This window comes from Venturia canescens, chromosome 4 (assembly GCF_019457755.1).
Source record: "Venturia canescens isolate UGA chromosome 4, ASM1945775v1, whole genome shotgun sequence".
NCBI lineage: Eukaryota > Metazoa > Arthropoda > Insecta > Hymenoptera > Ichneumonidae > Venturia > Venturia canescens.
The window spans coordinates 9,319,667-9,339,146 of record NC_057424.1 but is presented as its reverse complement, the minus strand read 5'-3'; the positions used below and the strand labels follow the sequence as shown (position 1 = coordinate 9,339,146).

General features: G+C 38.8%; 2 protein-coding genes and 2 long non-coding RNA genes across 7 annotated transcripts in view; 1 reads left to right on the top strand and 3 right to left on the bottom strand.

Moving 5' to 3' along the window:
- The first annotated feature begins 1,011 nt into the window (after positions 1-1,011).
- On the top strand, positions 1,012-12,466 carry LOC122410299 (uncharacterized). The gene is made up of 5 exons (XM_043418462.1): positions 1,012-1,321; positions 7,377-7,540; positions 7,779-7,942; positions 10,077-10,245; positions 11,641-12,466. Exons 1-5 carry the CDS (start codon positions 1,298-1,300, stop codon positions 11,834-11,836), a joined length of 717 nt encoding a protein of 238 aa, XP_043274397.1. The 5' UTR covers positions 1,012-1,297; the 3' UTR covers positions 11,837-12,466.
- LOC122410300 (uncharacterized) lies at positions 2,674-5,114 on the bottom strand. Its single transcript, XR_006260887.1, has 3 exons — positions 4,978-5,114; positions 4,245-4,544; positions 2,674-3,486 (listed from the first exon to the last, which is right to left on the bottom strand). It is a non-coding gene; the product is annotated as an uncharacterized lncRNA (long non-coding RNA).
- Positions 5,378-7,027, bottom strand: LOC122410301 (uncharacterized). Its single transcript, XR_006260888.1, has 3 exons — positions 6,893-7,027; positions 6,555-6,760; positions 5,378-5,615 (listed from the first exon to the last, which is right to left on the bottom strand). It is a non-coding gene; the product is annotated as an uncharacterized lncRNA (long non-coding RNA).
- A 2,394-nt stretch (positions 12,467-14,860) lies between the features above and the next one.
- The window catches only part of LOC122410297 (uncharacterized), a 64,130-nt gene continuing 59,510 nt past the window's right edge, over positions 14,861-19,480 (bottom strand). For 2 of the 4 annotated variants that reach the window (XM_043418456.1, XM_043418455.1), the window contains exon 11: positions 14,861-19,350. In XM_043418456.1, the coding sequence (XP_043274391.1) occupies positions 19,146-19,350 (205 nt within the window). In that variant the 3' untranslated portion in view covers positions 14,861-19,145. The remainder of the gene's footprint in view (positions 19,351-19,480) is intronic. The other 2 variants (XM_043418457.1, XM_043418459.1) reach the window with 2 other exon arrangements.

The window sequence follows — 19,480 nt, the reverse complement described above, 5'->3', positions numbered from 1 at the left end:
TACAGTAATGTCAAAGAATCGATCAAATAATCTCCAATTTTTGAGTAGAGAAAAAATAGACTACAACGAATTCAAGAACATTTTCTGAAAGAAAATTACTATCTAAGCGAGTTCGCTCCCAGAGACTCTTCAGAGGAGCCATCGCGTTTCCAACTGTTTTCAAAAACTTTCAACATTTGTTTTCTCAATAATAAAATAATTACAATAGTTCAGAGGATATTGCAAGCTCATTTATTTTTTTTCTATCGATCGTGATCTCCCGAAACTGTGTAGCTCGACGCAGTGAAAATATATTAATTATATTTATTTAGAATTTATGAACAGAATCGTTTTTTCAGTGCAAATATCCGAAAAACATTGCATAAACAAAGAAAAATTGTGAGAATTTTTCAGACTCCAATGAATCTAAAGAATTTGAGTTTTCTAGGTAAAATGAATTGGAAATCGCTAGTAAAAAAAATCCACTTTGGATTCAGATGATTGTTAATACATTCGCGAAAAAGCCCTCAAAACGATCATACACGACAAAAATAAGATTGATGAATAAAAGAAACTCAATGACCCCGATAAACCTGAAAATCCAATTTTTCGACGTAAATGAAGAAAAAAAGGACGAAATTTATGTGCCAACTTTTTGAAGTTGATACTCCAGAATGAAACCATTAAAAGAATGTTTCGCGAGTGCTCGGGATCTCGCACCGGAAATTTGAAGCATGCGCCAAAAGCGTGGGGAATAAGCCGGCAATTTTTATTTCTCGACCTCTTAATAAGACATGGCAAAGAGGAGAAAAAGTATGGAAATAAGAAAAGAGGAGCACGATTCCAGGTGGGGTAGAAGAGCCAATCCCTCCGAGAGCTCAACTCCTCCTCGGATCCCACCGTATCCACGTATATTTCTCTGTTTTTCTTCCTCTGTCTTTTTCGCTTTTTGTCTCTCTCGCTCTGTCCCTCGATCGGGGCAACCGAGCACAGAGGGCCCGGTTACTTACGATTCTACCAGTCAACCTCTGAACATCCACCTGCGCGGACGGAGGTGCTCGACCCCAACCTCTTCGAGCATCCGGTGTAGTGACATGAACGGTGTTTCATACGGTTCCATAAATATTCTTCTCTGATCGCGACAATTTTCGATAAAATAAAGCTCGAAATAGTCGAATAAATCATTTCAAAACAATCGTAACCTTGTCGATGAACGAGGAAACAAATAACACGAAAAATATCACTTGAAATCGTGTGACAAGCGTCTAACCGATAAATATTTCAAGTTCAATAACTCACAGACTGATTATTATTAAAAATGGTGTCTTCGATTCGAACAACGGTAAGTAAAAATTGAAAAATTGCTTAAAAATATCACTGAGCCTGTTGGTTTTTATGAGTATTTTTACTTTTTTCGACATTTCGGTGCGGTACAGTGACGTTGATTTATCGACGATTAATAGCATCAGAATTTCGTTGTAATAAGTATTTCCGGATATTTCTGAACCCCCAAAATCTCTGAAGACCAGTCAAATCGTCCGTCCGGTTAAGAAGCCCAAAAACAAGAATCTCGACGGTCTGAGAAGAGGCAATTCGAAACGAGGGAAATTAGCATTCCAACGATGTAAAAGTAACGACGATTTTTTACGACGAAAAAGAACGTCCGATCGTAAGGATCTCTTGAGACGATCGGCGCGTCAAGATGGGAATCCATTGAGGAAAAAAACGACTAAAGATAGTAACGAAAACGAAAAACGATAGAAACAGAGTTCGTTGAATTCCGAGGATACAAACATAAATAGGAGGAGAGAGTATAAAGATAATTTGAGAGGAGAAAGATCGTACGATCGTAAGGGTCGAATGATGACCGAGCGAAGGAGGCTCGTGGATAAATATATTTCTTCAGGTATGCCTGCCAAGCCATTGAACGTGGCGTAGCTTTTAGAAACGTTTTTCAACCGGTCCCGAACTGCCGGGGGGATGAGGATGATCGCAGGCTTCATTATTCAGGTCGAATGTGTACAAAAAACGAGTGGGTGTGCAGGTCATTCATCCAGGTAGATCGCTGGCAATCTTCCACTTTTTCTCTCTTCCCCTTCGGGTTCCTAACGTAACAACCGTACAAATAAAAATGAGCTAGAAACGTGAGAAACTGTATTTACTTTTCCGCCGTTGAGTTGCATCAATTTTGACTTTCATCGCAGCAATCTCGAGCCTTTATCATTGAAGTTTTGAATATTCGTACAGATATCGATGTACCGTTATCGAGACACGAGCTCCGATGACTCTTCTCATACACACCAACGTTTCTTCTCTTATTCACCTTCCACAGACGGGAGGAAGAACGTTTTGGATGATTTACCGTTACCGTTAGAACGCACCGTCCGCGTATACCCGCTTTATCTTCTCCTGCCTCTATCTATATTCCTTCGTGTTTACTGTATGCCTGAGATCATATAATGGACCGTTAGGGATGTCGATTCTGTGCGTAATACTCCGGAATTTCGTTACTCATCGTCGCGACGGACAGAAAAAGTTACCACTTTTAACCTTCGCTTTTTAGACGAACTATTTTTTCGTTCAACGAACTCGGCTTCTCAACGAGGCAGCAAGAGCTTTGGGACTCTGAGAAATCTTTTTTTTTAGTCCAGAATTTGATGGATGAAGTGGGAGCAAATGGGAACTCGATAATTAAACAGGAGTTTAAAAAAAGATAAAAAAGTTGAGTTTTTTTTTTGAGAAATTTGAAGATTTTCTTTGAATTCTCCCTCGAATGACTCGCTGATACTTTGGAATGGTTTGGAAACTGCTCGCTATTGAGTGACAGGAAATAATTGAATTCAACGAGGAAGGCGATGTCAAGGTCATCGAGGCAGAGTTTGATGACCCGAAGATTCGATGAGATTGGAAAAATTGATCGATGGAAAGAGTGAAATCGCATCGAGTCATCGAGACTGAAAAATTGAAATGGTTTTATTAGACACGCCTGTCCCGTGTCGCCTGGCAGGGAAAGGACAAATCATTTTTGATCTTGACACTGAAAGCGTTCGAGCTAAGGGAAAGAGAGAGGAGTTGAAGCACTCAAGTTCACGTTGATCTTGAGAATAGAGCGTGGCAGAACAACGACCTCGCACGTTGACTTTCATAAGTTACGTCATGAAACCGCGGATGCTGCTGAATTGAGAGATCGGTTTATGACTTCATCGGACTCTGTTGGGTAACAAGAAACCGAGAAGAGATTACTTCGATTCTTGAGAACCGGAAATAGACGTTTTCGTTTCTCAAGGTTATCGACCTTCAAAAAATCTTCCTCAATAACGAGAGAACAGTTTTCAGTAAAAAGTTCAAAACACTTTTTCTCCGAGGATTATAACCCGCCTCCGGCCGATCCCGATTCATTATCGACGCCACTTTTCTCCACGGAGAATTAGAGAGATTTTTTATGACTCGATACTCAGTCCAACCGGATGTCAGTATCGCTGGGAATCTCTCATCGCAGAATCTCATCTGAAACAAAGTTTTTATTAGCTTTAGAGTGGCATTCGAGTTCACGCTCTTAAAGAATGTGGCAAATGTTTTTTCGCCATAGTCAATCGGATCTTTTGCAATGCTCGAAAAAAGAGAGCCGATTTTTCAAAATAGTCGAAACTTCGAGAGCAAACGAAGAGCGTTGGAGTCGGGGGAAAAGGGGAGAAAAATATGCGCCGATTAAGATTGTTGTCCGGCTCGATCGAGCTCTATTTTTTCATCGAAAACGTTAAAAATGTTAAGCCTCTTTGAAATGAAGTAATAAAAATAAACTCTCTCCCGTTTACGTAGAAGAAGGAGTTTAAAAGCGTTCAATTTGTCGGTTTGACGTGCCTCCAGCTCCAAATAACGTGTTCCACGTAGTTACACATTGGAGTAAAGATATAAACTCAAGTTCAGACCATTCTCACGAAGGAGCGATGCGCACAGTCCGCGTATCGTCGTACACGAGACTCGTGCAGATCGGAACGATCGTCGTGTTCGCAGATCCGTTATAAAAGCCATTGCACACGAGACGAGGCCATCAGGCTCTCATTTTGCGCGACAACAATGAAAAACGAGGATGGGCAGAGGAAAAGGCGGAGAAGATAAATATTTCATACGCTTTCATTGTTTCCCCCGAGCTCGCTAAAGTATCGCACGCCAATTACTTTTTGTGCTTATAAAAGCCCGCTTCTCCGTCCCACAACAACCTAACAAAGGTTTAATCGCGTGCGAATATTTCGAGATCCCTTTACCTCACCGTCTGGAATTCCTCCTCTATTATTCAGTCCTCCATCAGCTTTCGTACTATCAAAGTTTTTCGAAACCTCAAAAAACCTGGAGATGAAAATGCTGCACTCCGCTGAGGAGGAGACTCCAAAGGAATTCACGCCATGGAAGAGTTTAATGAAATTTCAAGATTCCAAAACTCCACTAGAGTCCTCGAGTTTTTATGGAAACCGGTAACATTCCAAACTGACAGATCTCGGGGCCCTCCTTCAGATTGTGTTCGGAATTCTGAGCCAGGCACTGTCACGATTCCACGCCATCGAAATCTAAAATGAAAAAGATTGTCAAATTCCATTCATTTTCAGGGAAAAGAACCATGGAAACCCCACGCAGTCATTCCCGATCCGAGGGTCGTCAGTCTCTGAAAATATCAACTTATTACAGCACGATTCCGATTTTATTGGCACTCGACAAATAAATCATTAAATTCCCATTTTTCAAAGCAATTATTCAACGATCCGTGATCGAAAGTAGCAGCGAAGCGATGTACGAGGATAGTAAATCGTGTCAACATCTTCGAATTGGAGACACGAGAGAAATTAATATCCAGTCTACGTTGAAAAAAAGGAAAATCGCGTCTGTGAGGAATGGAGTTCGAAATCGAAGCCGGTGATGATCCATCGCGCGAGACATCGATGCCTCGGGGAAGCGATACTCGCTAATTCGTATGGGTCGCGTCGGGTGACACTTTGCTTTCACCTTGTACGTGTCGCACTTCGATTCTATACGTCCATAGAAAATTGGTAATCGAGTGTATCACCGTCCTCTGTGCGGGTGTTGACTAGCCGGTTGAAAGCGTGTCCCGACGCACGTATATCTTGCATACAAAAATAGAGCAAGATATGTGGACCGCAACCCAGAAACCGTGAACAAGACTCCGCTGTTACAGGCTCGACCGACTGCCTTGACACTTGCCGAAAAAGTCTATGAAAACCAGAAATGCGAAATTGCTTTCGAAAGTTGCTGCACGACCCAATTTTCTTTCCGACCTCGACGTCGCGTCTGTTGCTGCGGGAACATCAAAACGAAAAAACTGTGCTGCAGTCGAGTTTTTTTTATTGGGAATTATTCTTTCCTTTCCTCCCTCAACTCCAGGCAAATTCGAATACCTGAAACGCTCATCCGTCTTCGTAGGTTTTTTATAGCAACGAAGTTTGAGCCTTTTCTTCCTGCTTTTGACAATTGCCAAAAAGAAGAAGAATCGAACGAGAACTTCATTTCTCGGTAGCAAGTATTTCAACCTTCCATGGCTTTTGGACGACTCACAATACGATCTGTGCATCCAGAAATCTCGGGAACATCGATCCGCCGGTTGCTGAAGTGCTGAGCAGATGAATCTGAAATTTCGTTTTAACCCTTAGTGTGCACACCTTCACAGCGAGACATTTCGTGCACATGGGGTCACTTTGACCCCAGGTCATTTTTGACATCGAATATCTCGGTAACTATACGCTTTTCGGAATAAAAGGTTTAGTCACTTTTTGCAGTGAATTGATCCAACTTCAAGTCTGCAAAGTCGGATTTCCAAAAAAATCTTTTTTCATCGTTCAAAAACGTGCTCAAAGTTGATAGTGCGCGTAAAAAGCACTTTTTCGGTTAAGTCTCTCGTAAATAATTAAATTTTGAGTTTTTAAAAAAATCCTTACAGAGTTTTACAGACAAGGGTCCATGCTTTAATAGAAAAATAGTCCACTTTGCAACCGTTCCAAAAAGTGTATTTATTTTGGAGCATGAAGTTGGCTATGCTCCCTACTTTTAGAGAGGGAATAACGATTTCTTAAGGAGGGTGGCTACATTCGTCAAAATGATAAGAAATTCATCAAATTTGGTGATAATGTTCATCAACATCAAGTGCGAAGACACAATTTTTTTCAAAATTTTCTTCTGCTTAGTTATCGAGTAATTACGCATTAAAGCAGATTTCTTATGCCCGGAATGTATCGCTATGCTTATACACGTGAACTTTACTGATCAATTACTCGATAACTGTACAGAAGAAAAATCTTAAAAAATTTGTATTCTTAAATTTGGCACTAAAGAATATGTTCACCAAATTTTATAAAATTCTGATCATTTTGACATTTTTTATGTCTTTAGCATGGTTCAGCATGGCAGCATTGTATCGCCTGTACCAAATATCCTTAATATTGGGGGTTTTACTTGTGAGATGCTCATCTGTAAATGCTATTCATGTGAGAAAAAAATATTGGGGTCAACCTGACTCCGGATGCACATTAAGGGTTAAAAATCGTTAAAAAAATACGAGCTTTATGAACCAATGAAATTGTGATGATTCAATTTTTGTACGATGATCCAAGAATCAGTGACTTTTCGAAATCACGAGTGGCGTGAAGATCCCATTGCAGAATAGTGAAAAAATCATTCGTTCTCGGGCATTAGTTACGCTCGAGAGAAAATCGTGGCCATAGCACGTGTACGAGTACATCAAAGATTTCTGTTTCACCTGAACGCTCCGGAGGTTCTGAAAGTGAAGTAAAATCCCACACTGTTACATGCCTAGTTATTTTGACATCGAAGTTTCGATTAATGGGTTTGTACACGATTATGGTTTTCATCAATACTTCGGTATGGGGAATAAAAAATGCGAATTTACCGTTGGAAATATTTGCCAAGGTTTACTCAAAGATGGGAGTTTACCGAGGAATCTCGTAATACCGTAAAGCGAGGAAATCGTTAAATTCCGTGGAAACAAAGATGACGATGACTGTGGAGAAATTCGTTCGGAAGATTCGCTTCGAGTCTGCGAGGAAACGATTCGTTTCGTGAATCATTCTTTCTTCATTTTTTCAGCATTTTATTATCGTTATTCACACAAGAGATAAAACGGTTAAGTTCTCACGATTATTACGTGTCGATAAAAAATGAAATAATTGAGAATTCGATCGTGCGTGACCGAATGAAATGATTTTTTTCCCGCTCCTCGAAGCGAATTCCCCCGACCGTCGATAAACGACAATTTAATATATATAGTTGGAATGATTTTAAAAATCACTGAAAAATTGAAAACACCTTTTTTACCATGTTCCAAAGCACGAAGAAGGTCTGAAGCAAAACAAGCCTCTTTCTCGCTGTTTCAGTTGTCGAGATGTCTCGGTGTCTGCCTTGTTCTCACGACGCTCAGCTTCGTCACCGAAGCTGCGAAAAAATGCGAGGGCAGTGGTCTCGGACTCAAATACGTCTGGGGCGATGCCCTCACGGATTCAATGGACTGTATAGGCCCCAACGATTCGCAATATCCCTCGTGAGTTTACGATCTTATAAATGTGTTGACGACACTGAAAGAAAGAAAATAATGTTAATTCTGAGAAAAAGGATAAAAAAAATTAATAACGTTTCCTTATTTCTTGCGGAAACGTGCTTCCGAATGTCTCGCGAACTGAATTCGTGTTCAAGAAAAAATTTCTTACCTTTGTCTCACTGAAAATGTTGATTCTGATTGGAAATTCTTATTATACCTTGCATTTCATCGGCCAATCCAGAGCCGCGATATCTCGAAGCTTCAAGAGCGTGTGGGGAGGCAACAGTCGCACGGGAAGAACGTTGCAGCCACGTACGATCGACCCGAAAATCACGAGAGAAGCGCTACTTCAAAACTATAAAACAATCAAAGGGGATTATTCGATGGCGAGTAACTCGAGAGCAGGTAAGTTGGGGTTTGAGAATATTGATGAAACACTTTTCGTACGGTTGCGTAGAAGCGTTGGGAGTTTTAAAAGTCGTTGGAATTGAAACTGCGTTTTGAGGTTAAGGCGAATTTTAGATGGGAGCGTGAAAAATAGTCCCAGTTCCGTCACCTCATTGGCTGAAATCAGGCGATATTTTCACCGTTTAAAATCTACACCACGACTCTGACGCAAAGAAATTAAAATCGTTTCACGAGCTAATTTAATTTGTGTGAGATTAATTGTACCGTAGAATCGCGGATAATTCATGGCATCGCATTTTTTGCGATGAATATTCACGTTTTTCGAACAATAGTTTGTAACCGTTACTGCGGAACGAGGCCTGATGACCTTGTAACCGAAAGAGGGCGCATTGAAAATTCAATCACACAGTGCCGCAGCGCTGATGAGAAAATGCAAAACGAGTAACAGATTCATTAGGTTTTAAAAAAACCTGGAAATTAGCACAAAAAACGTCGATAGCTGAGAAAATAAGGGTTCAAAGAGCTTTTCGCATGCTCTCGTTTCGTCACGTTCACACGCGACCCTCGTGACAGTTTGCCACTATTTTTTCGATCGCATCGATCTTCGCTCGGGACCAGAATTGAGAAAAAAAAATAAATTTACAGAACCCAGTTAGTAGGCCACACACCCAAAAATAAAGTCGCTTGACCAATTCCATCATGAAAAGTATCAAAGCCGTTCTCCCAACGTCGAACCGCTATTCGAATCATAACCAATAAATATCAAAAGAAAATGAATAATAAGGCGCATAGTGATGGAACACAAATAAAAGCGCATGAAAAAACGATGAGATTCGTTAAAACGAAATTAAAATGAATCCGAAGCGGCGCCGCGTGTGCTCCACAATGCCACACGTCCAACGAATTTCCAATTACTTACCTCCATTATGTGAAAGCTTAGAGAAATGCATGAATAATCCATCTCGAAACGACATCTGTCTGACAGATGCGGTAGAAAATGCTGAACAGTTATTTCCTCCGTAATAACATGAATTAGGATAAATTACATAATACGAATGATTTGTACGTGGAAGAAATGAGATAATAGCGATATTCCATCGGTTCATTCATCCTCGAGAAGATGAGTTCGAAACGCGTTTATAGAATTTATTTACGGTCCGTAATATCGCGTACTATGATCCGTGTTACGTTACTACGGGTTCGCGTGGCGTGAAAAAAAACTTGTGCAAGTGCATTTAAAACGATCTGTAAATGCCTCTAAACACACGCGCATATGAATTATGTGTTTATATTATAAACTATATTTTATACACTCGCATATTGACGTTGTAGTGGAATACCTTTTTATTTGTAAACGAATGAGTAGCAGAACCGGCCTCGGTTTCACACAAATGTGTGTGTATGTAAACAATAACGCGGCCGGCCGCGGTTACTTGCGAGGGTTATCCGGCCAATACAGTTATCGTCTCCTGGAGGCGCTCATAACGGTACGCGCGGCCCACTCACGTTTCGAATAATCGCACTTTTCTCTCTCGTCTTCTTCTCATTGTATCCATACACACGGATACACCAAGTTTCATACGTGATCGATTTATGGACGCGTCTATTTGTGTTTTAAAGCCTTTGCGATGCGTAAATTCTCGTAGTTTATTTGCCTCTCAGTCTCGGGAGCAATCGAAGATTCAACTGAATTATTGAGGCATTAAAACTTCAAAATTTTCGCCTCTCATCCAAACACTTCGCGTTTCTTGACACTTTTCCCAATGTGACACTCGCGCGCGGGGTTGTACGATTTCGGGTCTCATGTATGGCTAAGCGAATTTATTTTGTCATGTGATTGTGTACACGATTGTGCAAAGAGAACGAGAGGAACGTGAAAAAGTGATTGGCAGGTGCTAATTTTGAGAAGGAGCGAAGAATTTTCCGAATAAGTGAGGCATTCAATTTTGAGGTTATTCCGTTTCGAAATTGTCGCCATCTGGCGATCTTTTACGGAATCTTATTGAAGGATGAAGCAAAAAAGTTGTTCAAACTTTTTTCCTTCTTTTTACGAAAACCTCACCACTTTCTATAGCGTCGTCGAATGAAAAATTTGTTTTTATTCATTCTCTCCCCGATTCCTATTTTCCAGCCCGAAGTTTTTCCGCAAAAGAAAGCTGCGGTTCGCCAGCGAGACTTTGCAAAACAAGATACAACACGACCGCGCCCATGTACGGGGTCAGCCTCACCAGTGGACAACCGGTGACGATTGTACAGAAATTTCCCGATCTCTTGCAACAAGTTGTCTTCGAGATTTGCGAGTGAGTAAAAAGAGATGCTAAAATCCGTCAAATAGTCCGACTCTTCATCGATCACAAATAATTTCCTTATTTTCATATTCGGATGAAAACATTTTTTGGACAAAGAAACAATTAAAGTTACATTTTTTAATACTTTTCGATCGTGTCCTGGATTCACGAGTTCAAGTTCTAAAAAAACGGTTTCGCCACGTGTCTAAAGTTCGTGCTCCTCCCCCGTACGTATTGAAGTTAAGAATGTGTGTAAACTCGATGACTCGGTCACGAGACGAATACAGTGCAGTGGGTCATATATAATGCGCCTCCGACTATGTACATATTTCAGTACACGAAGCCCGAGCCGGTTCGTGACCCGATCCTGGCCGAGACAGAGACGCTTCGCGTAATAATATTTCATCGAGCGTGTTCATGCAAAGCGAGTCTTATTTGAGGTGTCAAACGTTTTTTCGAAGTCTATGCGCATCTCGCAACAAATGTGAGAAGAAATAAAGAGTGGAAATTTCGTTTTCTCATTTATTGTGAATTTCGAACAGGAGAGACAAAAAAAAATACCGTTAACTTTCATCCTTAACACACTTTACGAGAACTGAATAATCCCGGATTAAAATAACGGTCAACTTTGACACACGCGTCATTTCGTTTGACCTTGTGGGATGCATCTCGAGCCGCGTTATCACAATTCCTTTCTCGGTTTCCCACTTTTCGGTATAAACATTTCGGGGCCGATAAGCGAGCTTTTTCCCCGAATGAATATCGGCAACGATTTTTCAAGCAATTATCTTGGGCCGTTATAAGAACGTGTAAGGACAAAGAAACGAGTTGGCATTTTTCCACTGTGAAAATCGGATATTCAAGTGTGCATGATGAAATCGAATATTACTCGCGTCATTTTTATTGTACATTCGAGTCTACGCTTCTCATAAACGTAATACGATTTTTGTCGAATTCGGTGACGGAACGACCTGCACCGCCATTTCACGCGTTGCGGTGAAAACCGTGTGACGTGTGTACACGAGTTTCAAAAATTCGTAGCCAACGCAATCCTAACACGTTTTCACATTCTACATACCTATTATTGACCGTGAAATAACTTTCACGCTCAAGCGTAAAGCCAACTTCATCATTCTTTCCGAGACGAATGCCCAAGAGTTTTTGAGGTTATATACGGTTTGACAACAAAACAGAATTTTCTTTTCTCTGAGATCGAACAATATAAATTCAACGAATTTCCGATGCCTGAATAAATGACAGAAAAAGTATCGAATTTAAAAGAATTTTTCGTTGGCTACATGTGTTTAGAAAAAAAATTCTCTGCGAAGAATAAAAATATTATTTCATCCACGATGAGCGCACGACAGTTCTTGAAAATCGTTTGTTTGTTTTTTTATTGTTTCTCAGATCGAAGGAATGCGACCTAGTGCATGGCGAGTGTACACAAACGTACGTACCGTATTTGTTTCTGGTATTACCATTGGGTCCGGTGACGTTGACGGGTCAGGATTACATTCTGGTGGAGAATGGTTGTGTCTGCAAGCCAAAGAATTCAGCGAGTTCTCTTTCCACTCAACATCCGCCTGCAGTGCCGAATTTTTAACGCGAATGAACTCGATGGAGAATATTGAAGGACAACGAGATCGCTCGCTTGAGAAGGCGTACGAAGAATAAAAGGGGTGGGATCGAAAGGTCGAAAGGAAATGTACAGGCGAGAGAGATTCTCGGAGTGATATTGAAAAGTGCGTCGGTTCTTCGAAAACACTCCGAGGAGGTCACGATCTTACGAACTCTCGAAAAAATATATAACAAAAAAGGATGAAATAAAATGTGCGCGTCGTCATCGTCGTTTATTTCCTTTTTCTAAAAATAACTATTGTAGTAAAATAAAGAGTGAATCTGTGTGGTAAAATGCATCGATGGTTTGCGAGAGACTGTCAAATGTGAATATTCAAAAAGTTTTAAATAATGGACACGCTACACGAGGAAGGAAAAAGTAATGTAAAAATGTTAGAATTGCGATTTTTCGATTCGCTTCGTCGTGACAACAAAACAGAAATGCTCAGAATCGAGTGTCGAGCTTCGTTCGATCGAACATGTGTCGAGGTAACCTACGATGCCGTTTTTTCTTAACCTATTAAAAATCGACGAAACTTCGAAAGAAAATGTTATTGTTCGTGTTCTTGTTCTTTTTCAATTATCAATATATACATAAACGTATTTATTTGTGAAATGGTATGTAGTGATGATTTTAGCATGTTTCCTTCCGAGTTCTGGGAAAACAACAAAAGACCGAGAACTTTTCGCGGAACTCGACGTCGGAATTCGTTCGTCGTTCTTCCCTCATACGCACGTGCACGAATCAACACACAAACACGAATACACATCCATTGGGGCGGGAATTCATCGTCGGCTTCTCTCGTTGCGCTTGTCTCTTCGATCAAGCCGGTTTTCCAAGCATCAGCTGCAAACCTGCAACGACACGGGCCCAGTCTCTCTTCGTAAAGTAAAATATCTTTGCTGTGGCAATATTTTGCTATTGCGTGAGAGACTCTCGTATTTCGAGGTTCGATTATTTGCATTTTCCTATCGTCTGTAGGAGAAAAACAATCAAATTTTATATAATTTCTTTATAAATTTCCGTAATTTTGATCGAAGCCAAATGAATCGGTTTTTGATTGGTTTCGTTGAAAAATATGATGTTACACGGATAAAGCCAAATTTAATGCAAATTCGAGGTAAGGTTGAATTTTTTCTCTCTTTTATACACATATTTATATCTCGGTCATACCGCATCGACGTTCTAGTAAATTTTTTTTTCACGTCAACTATAAACATGTTCGATACTGTACGGATTTTTATAGCGGATCGTAGTTCTCTGAAGTTCAATAATTAATTAACCAGTTGGAAAGAAACGTTGGTACGGTACGTTAATGATGATTTTTGCTCATTTATTTATCGTCCATTTTTATCGTGCGCGCGCGATCTCGGGATAAGAGTGCCGAGAGATCCGTTCCGGATTATTGCACTCATCCCGTTAATCGGTTACGATAGAAGAGGCAAAGTCAGCCGGGAAACGCCAACGGCAATCGGCGTGTCATCGTTATGCAAACGGGCACGATATATATACGAATGTAACACTTATTTGTTTGTCGTGTGGGAGAAGGGTTCTTGACCCAGAGAACGAGTAACCTCAACGAATAAACCTGTGTGTTGCTTTCCCACGCTCGATCTTACGTCGCCATTTTTTTCCTTTCGTTCTCTTTCTCCATTTTCTTGATTCTCAATCAATCCTTTAATTTCGCGATATAATGCAATAACGAAATTGCTATTTTCTTGTTTATATCGAATTCCTCAACTTATTTGTAATTTGCGTGTGCAAAAATGTAAGTAAATTGGTTTGAAAGAACGACGAAAAAACGGACACGCAATTGCCAAGGGGTGGGAAAAAAAGTTTTCCGCTGCCGCTCATGGCGCTGCTATCTTTGATGTTGAGAATTTCAATTCCAACGTATCCGCGTTCGACGAAAGTCCGAGTAAACGTGCGCTAACGATTGCAATGGATTACTTCGCGTCATTAGTTGGTTGTGTAGAGTGCGAACATAAAATTATTTTTCAACGAAAAAATATTCCTAATCAAAATTGCTTAAATACTAATGAAGTTGCTGCGGAGAAGCCGGAGTGACCTTCGTAATTGAAATTATCTCTCTAGCGAATGTCCTGGTTATTCAAAACTTGTATCCGAGCCTTGTGAATCGACAACGAATAAATTTTGCATCGAGAGAGACGGAGAGCGAGAGAAAGAGAGATTCGAACCTTTCGCAAACGGGATTGACTCTGAGAAGTTGACCGAATGGACCTATACTGTGAATTCCGACGAGTGTAACGTACCGTTATTCCAAGTTGCGGGATTATCCACCTAGATTCGCGTCGCGTTTATCGTGCTCATGTATTTTCATATAGAAATTACACTATCGTGAACCTTAGCAATATATTTTTTCTGAGACTTAAATTCCTCGTCATTTGCAGTCCACGATCTAATCGAAGTCAACATCTCTGATGCAACAAAACATTTTTACAAATCATCACTTCTAAAATTTTATCGTTCGAATAATTTACAAACATCAGTAACTGTATATGAGTTGGGTCACCGCACTGAATAAGTGGTTCGATCTCAACGATGCAAACGTCAAATAGAGAACATTATTTCGACATACCTGTCGAAAGATTGGGGGGTCAAATGATTGAGTGAATTCACGTCTCAACAAAACATTAAAATCATATACGAACCCTCTCGAAATCGAAGATAGACTAAATAATGGACTAATAATTGAAAAATCGAACGACGTGATCCGAAGTGTTGTCAAAGATGAAACCGAAGCTCGTAATAATATAGCTTTAGACCCCAAAAAATCATTCTTATCCGAACGTAAGTACTAAACGTGAAAGCAACAATATATGAGAAAAAAAATGTTACTTTCGTTGTCAGGGTTTTTGGTTAATTATGAAAAAAAAAAAAACTTTACTCAAGACTTTTCCCGAACTGATAGAATCGTCGATAATGATTGTACCTACTCATATTAATAAGATATATACAGTATATGTCATATACGTATATATATCATAGTTTTATCATTTTGAACGTGTATTTATAATTTATTACAGAGTTATTTGCGTATCGTGACGAGTATTTGTTCTTTTCTTACCATTCATTCAGTCCTGCGATAATAGCCCTTTCCTATATATTATACCGTCTCATACAATTTTTCTTACATATCGATTATACGTACTTGAAATATTCTGTCATACAAACATATATATATATTTTATTACTCCGAGTAATTGGTTTAATTGAGATTTTGTTTGTCATAAATAAAACATAACAATCGAGAGCTTCTAAAAACTTTAGTCTTCCTTAATTGGTGGTTATCATATAATATAAATATATATATTGGTAAATGACAATAATATACGAATTATGCAATTTGTTTGTTGAACCATAAGATATTACAATTCGCTACAGTTATGTGTGTTTACGTATATTTAGATATATACGTCGAGGTATACGTTGTACATACGTTTCAATAACGTGATATTGGGTTTTAAGGCTTTTATTTTAATCTTCTTACTTATTTCCTTCTCCCTTGAATTACGTACGAATTCTCAATGTAATACAGATTGGAAAGATTTTGTTTTTCTCTCTATTGGAACATCTGCTGTTTTCGGTTCCTCCGAAACACACTTACCAGTTACATTTTTGGGACAAACGTGGTTTTTTGTTGGTTGCGATGAAGCACGTCGTATACGATTTTTAGTGTTTCTTTTTTGCGGACAGGGGTGATGGAACAAAGAACTTTTGGAAAAAGCACCGATTGAATCACGCTTTTGCCCAAAGACATATGCGAACGTACTGGATTTTTTTTACAAACTTTCACTTTTTTTCATTCACTATTTAATGAAGCTGGGCGCGAATCGACTGTCGTCGAAAATCGGGCCTTCAAATTTGCGGAATAAACAATCTTTATGATACTCATTATTAACGGATAAAGTATTATTTCTAATAATTGAAATATGCACAGTCCAAATCGCTAACATCTTAGAATCTGAGGAAAAACATATGAGAAACGAAAACTTGGCGATAAATGTGAGAGCAAGTTTTTAACTTGGCTTCCAATGTGATGGAAGTGGAACAAGAACCGAAAACGCGAGTTTTTGAAAGGACACAGCCATCACCGAATCTTCGATTTATCATTTTTGGTAAGCAAATTCGAAAAATTGTGTCGGTTGAGTAGCAAACCTTCGTTGGAGCTACATTTTTCAACGGGTAATAAAAAAAATCTCGAAAACTACCAGATCGATTTGGTTGACACGTCGAATAATTTATCGTCCATGAAACGATTTGTTGTTTTCGTGGGGATCCCTTTGCGGATGCTCAACAAATGGTGCCTTGGCAATCGCAATCGTTTTCGTCAAGTTGACGGCTTCATCGAGAATCGATTATCTCTGTTTCCAAAAATGATTTTCCTTATTCAATGTTCCCATCTGTAAATCTCGATAAACTTTAGATTTTTGGTATTTGCTTGAAAGAAAAAAAATAAAAGTACGATTTGGACTGTAACGATGAAACATATATGCTCGTAATCCTTAAAAACGTGGAAAGACAAGAATGTAGCAACGAACGTCGGATTGGATTTGAAAAAATCCCGAAACAACGATAAATCTATGAATATAATTAATGCATATATATGAATTAATGAACGATAAATATATGATGAAATGTATAATATAATGAAAATTATCTCGCCGCGATAATATATTTTCCCCTTCGATCCTCCTGGTAAATTCTTTTCTTTTTGTTTCATATAAATAGTAAAAAAAACCATAACAAGCATAATATATTATCAACTATAGTTACATCTTTGGATAATCAACAAAACACCGCATTTTTCTTTGTTCTCTCGTATCCCGTTTACATATTTTCTGGCACACGCACTTCATCAATCTCTCTTTCGCTCCAATTTATCTCACGTTCTTTCTTTTTTCCTATTTCCTTAAATTTAGAGCGTTAAAACGCGCTCTGACGTTTCCTATTATATTACCGGGGATATATCTCTGCGAAATTCGTATTTATCACCAAGTCACTCAAGGTTAAAATACGATTCGGTAGCACGTTTTGGACTAGAATGTAGCATTACGCGAATCGCCATATTAAAATTATCCTATCGGCTATGTTAATCTTATGTCTACATCTATATAGATATATATATAAATATAAATACAGAGTATTTCACGACCGATGGCTTCAGCTTGTAGGACCGAGTTAAAAACGTGTGAGCGACACAAAAAAAAGTTACAAAAATGGTGTGTGAGAGAGAGAGAGAAGAAATTTGTGAGATAAATGTTGTAAAGTAAAACATATTTTATGAAAAAGCTCCTGACATCGATTTTCATTAGGTGATTAAGTTTTGGAGAAGGCTCGAAAAACTAATTAATTTTAGAAGGCCAAGGATTTCCGATTTGCGTTCAGGTCCATAGTGTCGAAAATAGAACTTTGTCGAGGCTCTTTAATAGGAAAATCTCTGCTCTACGAGCTTGGTTCCGAGCGTTTTTCCTTCGTCTTCAACGATTTAGCCGGAATACGCAATTAAGCTACGAGAATAAAATCTTTGGAAGAATAATCGAAATTAGTACTTCCGACCAGAAATTCAAGCTTACACTCGAGTTTGAATGAATTTTACGGTGATGATGATCCATAGTGAGATACTCTGTTGCATATATATTTATATATCACGTGTATATGTGTGTTTAGACGATGCTGCAGTCTTGCAAAAGATCTGTAACCCTCGTTAATTAGTCTCCCTCTTCAATGTTACGAAAGTTAATACTCGTTTAATCCCCGTGGATACAATTGGGATGGACTTATAATATTTTTGTTGGTTTTTGTCATGGAAATAACTGAGCGCTCTCTTCATCTTATTTTCTCTCTGTTTCCTCGAATAGGTAGAGCACGTAGGTGCATTTGCTGTTGAAAATTGATCTTCAGCCGATTCTCACGAGTCGGATTAGTTATAGTATATATCGTGAGAGAGATTCGATAGAAGAATATCGATGAAACTTCGAAGAGCATTGTCGAGCCTTACCACACTAAGAAGAGGACGATTCGAATGTATTTTTTTATCTTGAGAAAAATATTAGGGAGCATCTACCAATTGAAAATATTCGCAGGGTTGTTCGCACAGTTTCGAAGCGTCGATAATGTGTGCTATGCATTCACGTAATATTTGTCTCTGTGTGTACGAGACTAATAGCAGATCTGATATATCCTCGATGAGCATCGTTTTACAAAAAAGACACGTATTTTAGTTTACAAATAACCAACTTCTTACGCATGAGATTATCGATATTAAGGTATATAAATACTTATTTTCTACGATGACTCTTTAGTGCATGATCGTGGATAAAGCACACGTGACAGTGATTCACTCTCACCATCTTTGCACGCATACGTATCTCTCTATATGTATTAAGAAAACATGATTTTTACTTTTTTTTTCAAATCTCGAGTGCTGTCCCAAACAAAAACTTCATTTCGTGTATGAAAAAAGTCACAAGAAACTACACCAAAAATATTCCGAGATTCTTCAGGGCGAGGAAGAGAGTTGCACTTTTAGTGTGTAATAAAACTTTTCGTACCATTGTACATTTCGAATTCGAATGTTCGTTTTTCTCATAGGAAAAAAGTATGCAAAAATGAATAAAGCAATATTTTTAAATGTAAAATAACAACGCGCGAAATCCTTGAATTTCTTTTGCGAGGGAAAGTAAAAATAGATTTTGGGCTAAAACAACACGAAATTCAAAAATCAAGATTCGAGCATCATTCCTCTCATATTTACACATCTATTCACACGACATGATTTATAAAGACGGAACAACGCGCTTGTATATCCGCTGATATACTTCACTCGATTAGACCCACCTATTTTCTCATCGTTAAACATGGAGGAAAAAACATCCGCAGAAAAAATCACTCGCGTCACTCGCTCTTTTCGCTGACTCGCTCATTTCATATAATATTTTATAGTAACCGCTACAACTCTCAGCACTCCTAATCATAATATTTCAAAATAATAATTGTTACTTTAGCGTCTATTTACAATCTTGAAGTACGCGATCTGTGATCGTAAACACAAATCTCAAGCCTTGTGTTATATTTTTATACGTATTAAATATATAGTTTTTTATATTTCAAAGTTTCTCCGATTCTCTTTATTTTTCTATGGACTTTCTTTCTCTTCGTAATTTGACCGAACGAGAGTCCAAACGTAACGACGATTCCCGGAGAAAATGATGATTTTAGTGAAATTCACTCGCTCCCCCATTATTCCCATCTCCGTTCTTCGTTTTTCTCGTTAATTGTCACTTTCAGCATAATCATCGCTCTCTCCGCTGTCATAATTCTGGGTCTTCGATGAATCTTTCAACGTTCCGTTGTTTTCGGCGTAATTCATCGATCCGTGATTCTTCCCTCGGTTTGAATCGTTTGAATTTTCACTACCTATGAGCACATCGAGGTTCGGCGAAAAGGCATCCTCCTCCGTCTCGTTTTCGTACGATCTGTGAATATTTACGAATAAATATGTTAAGCAATGACGTAACGAATGAAAATACACTCACGAAAAGATTGATATATGAAAAAAAAACGAATTTTATCCAACATTTAACGAAAAGGGAATAAAATGTTTAC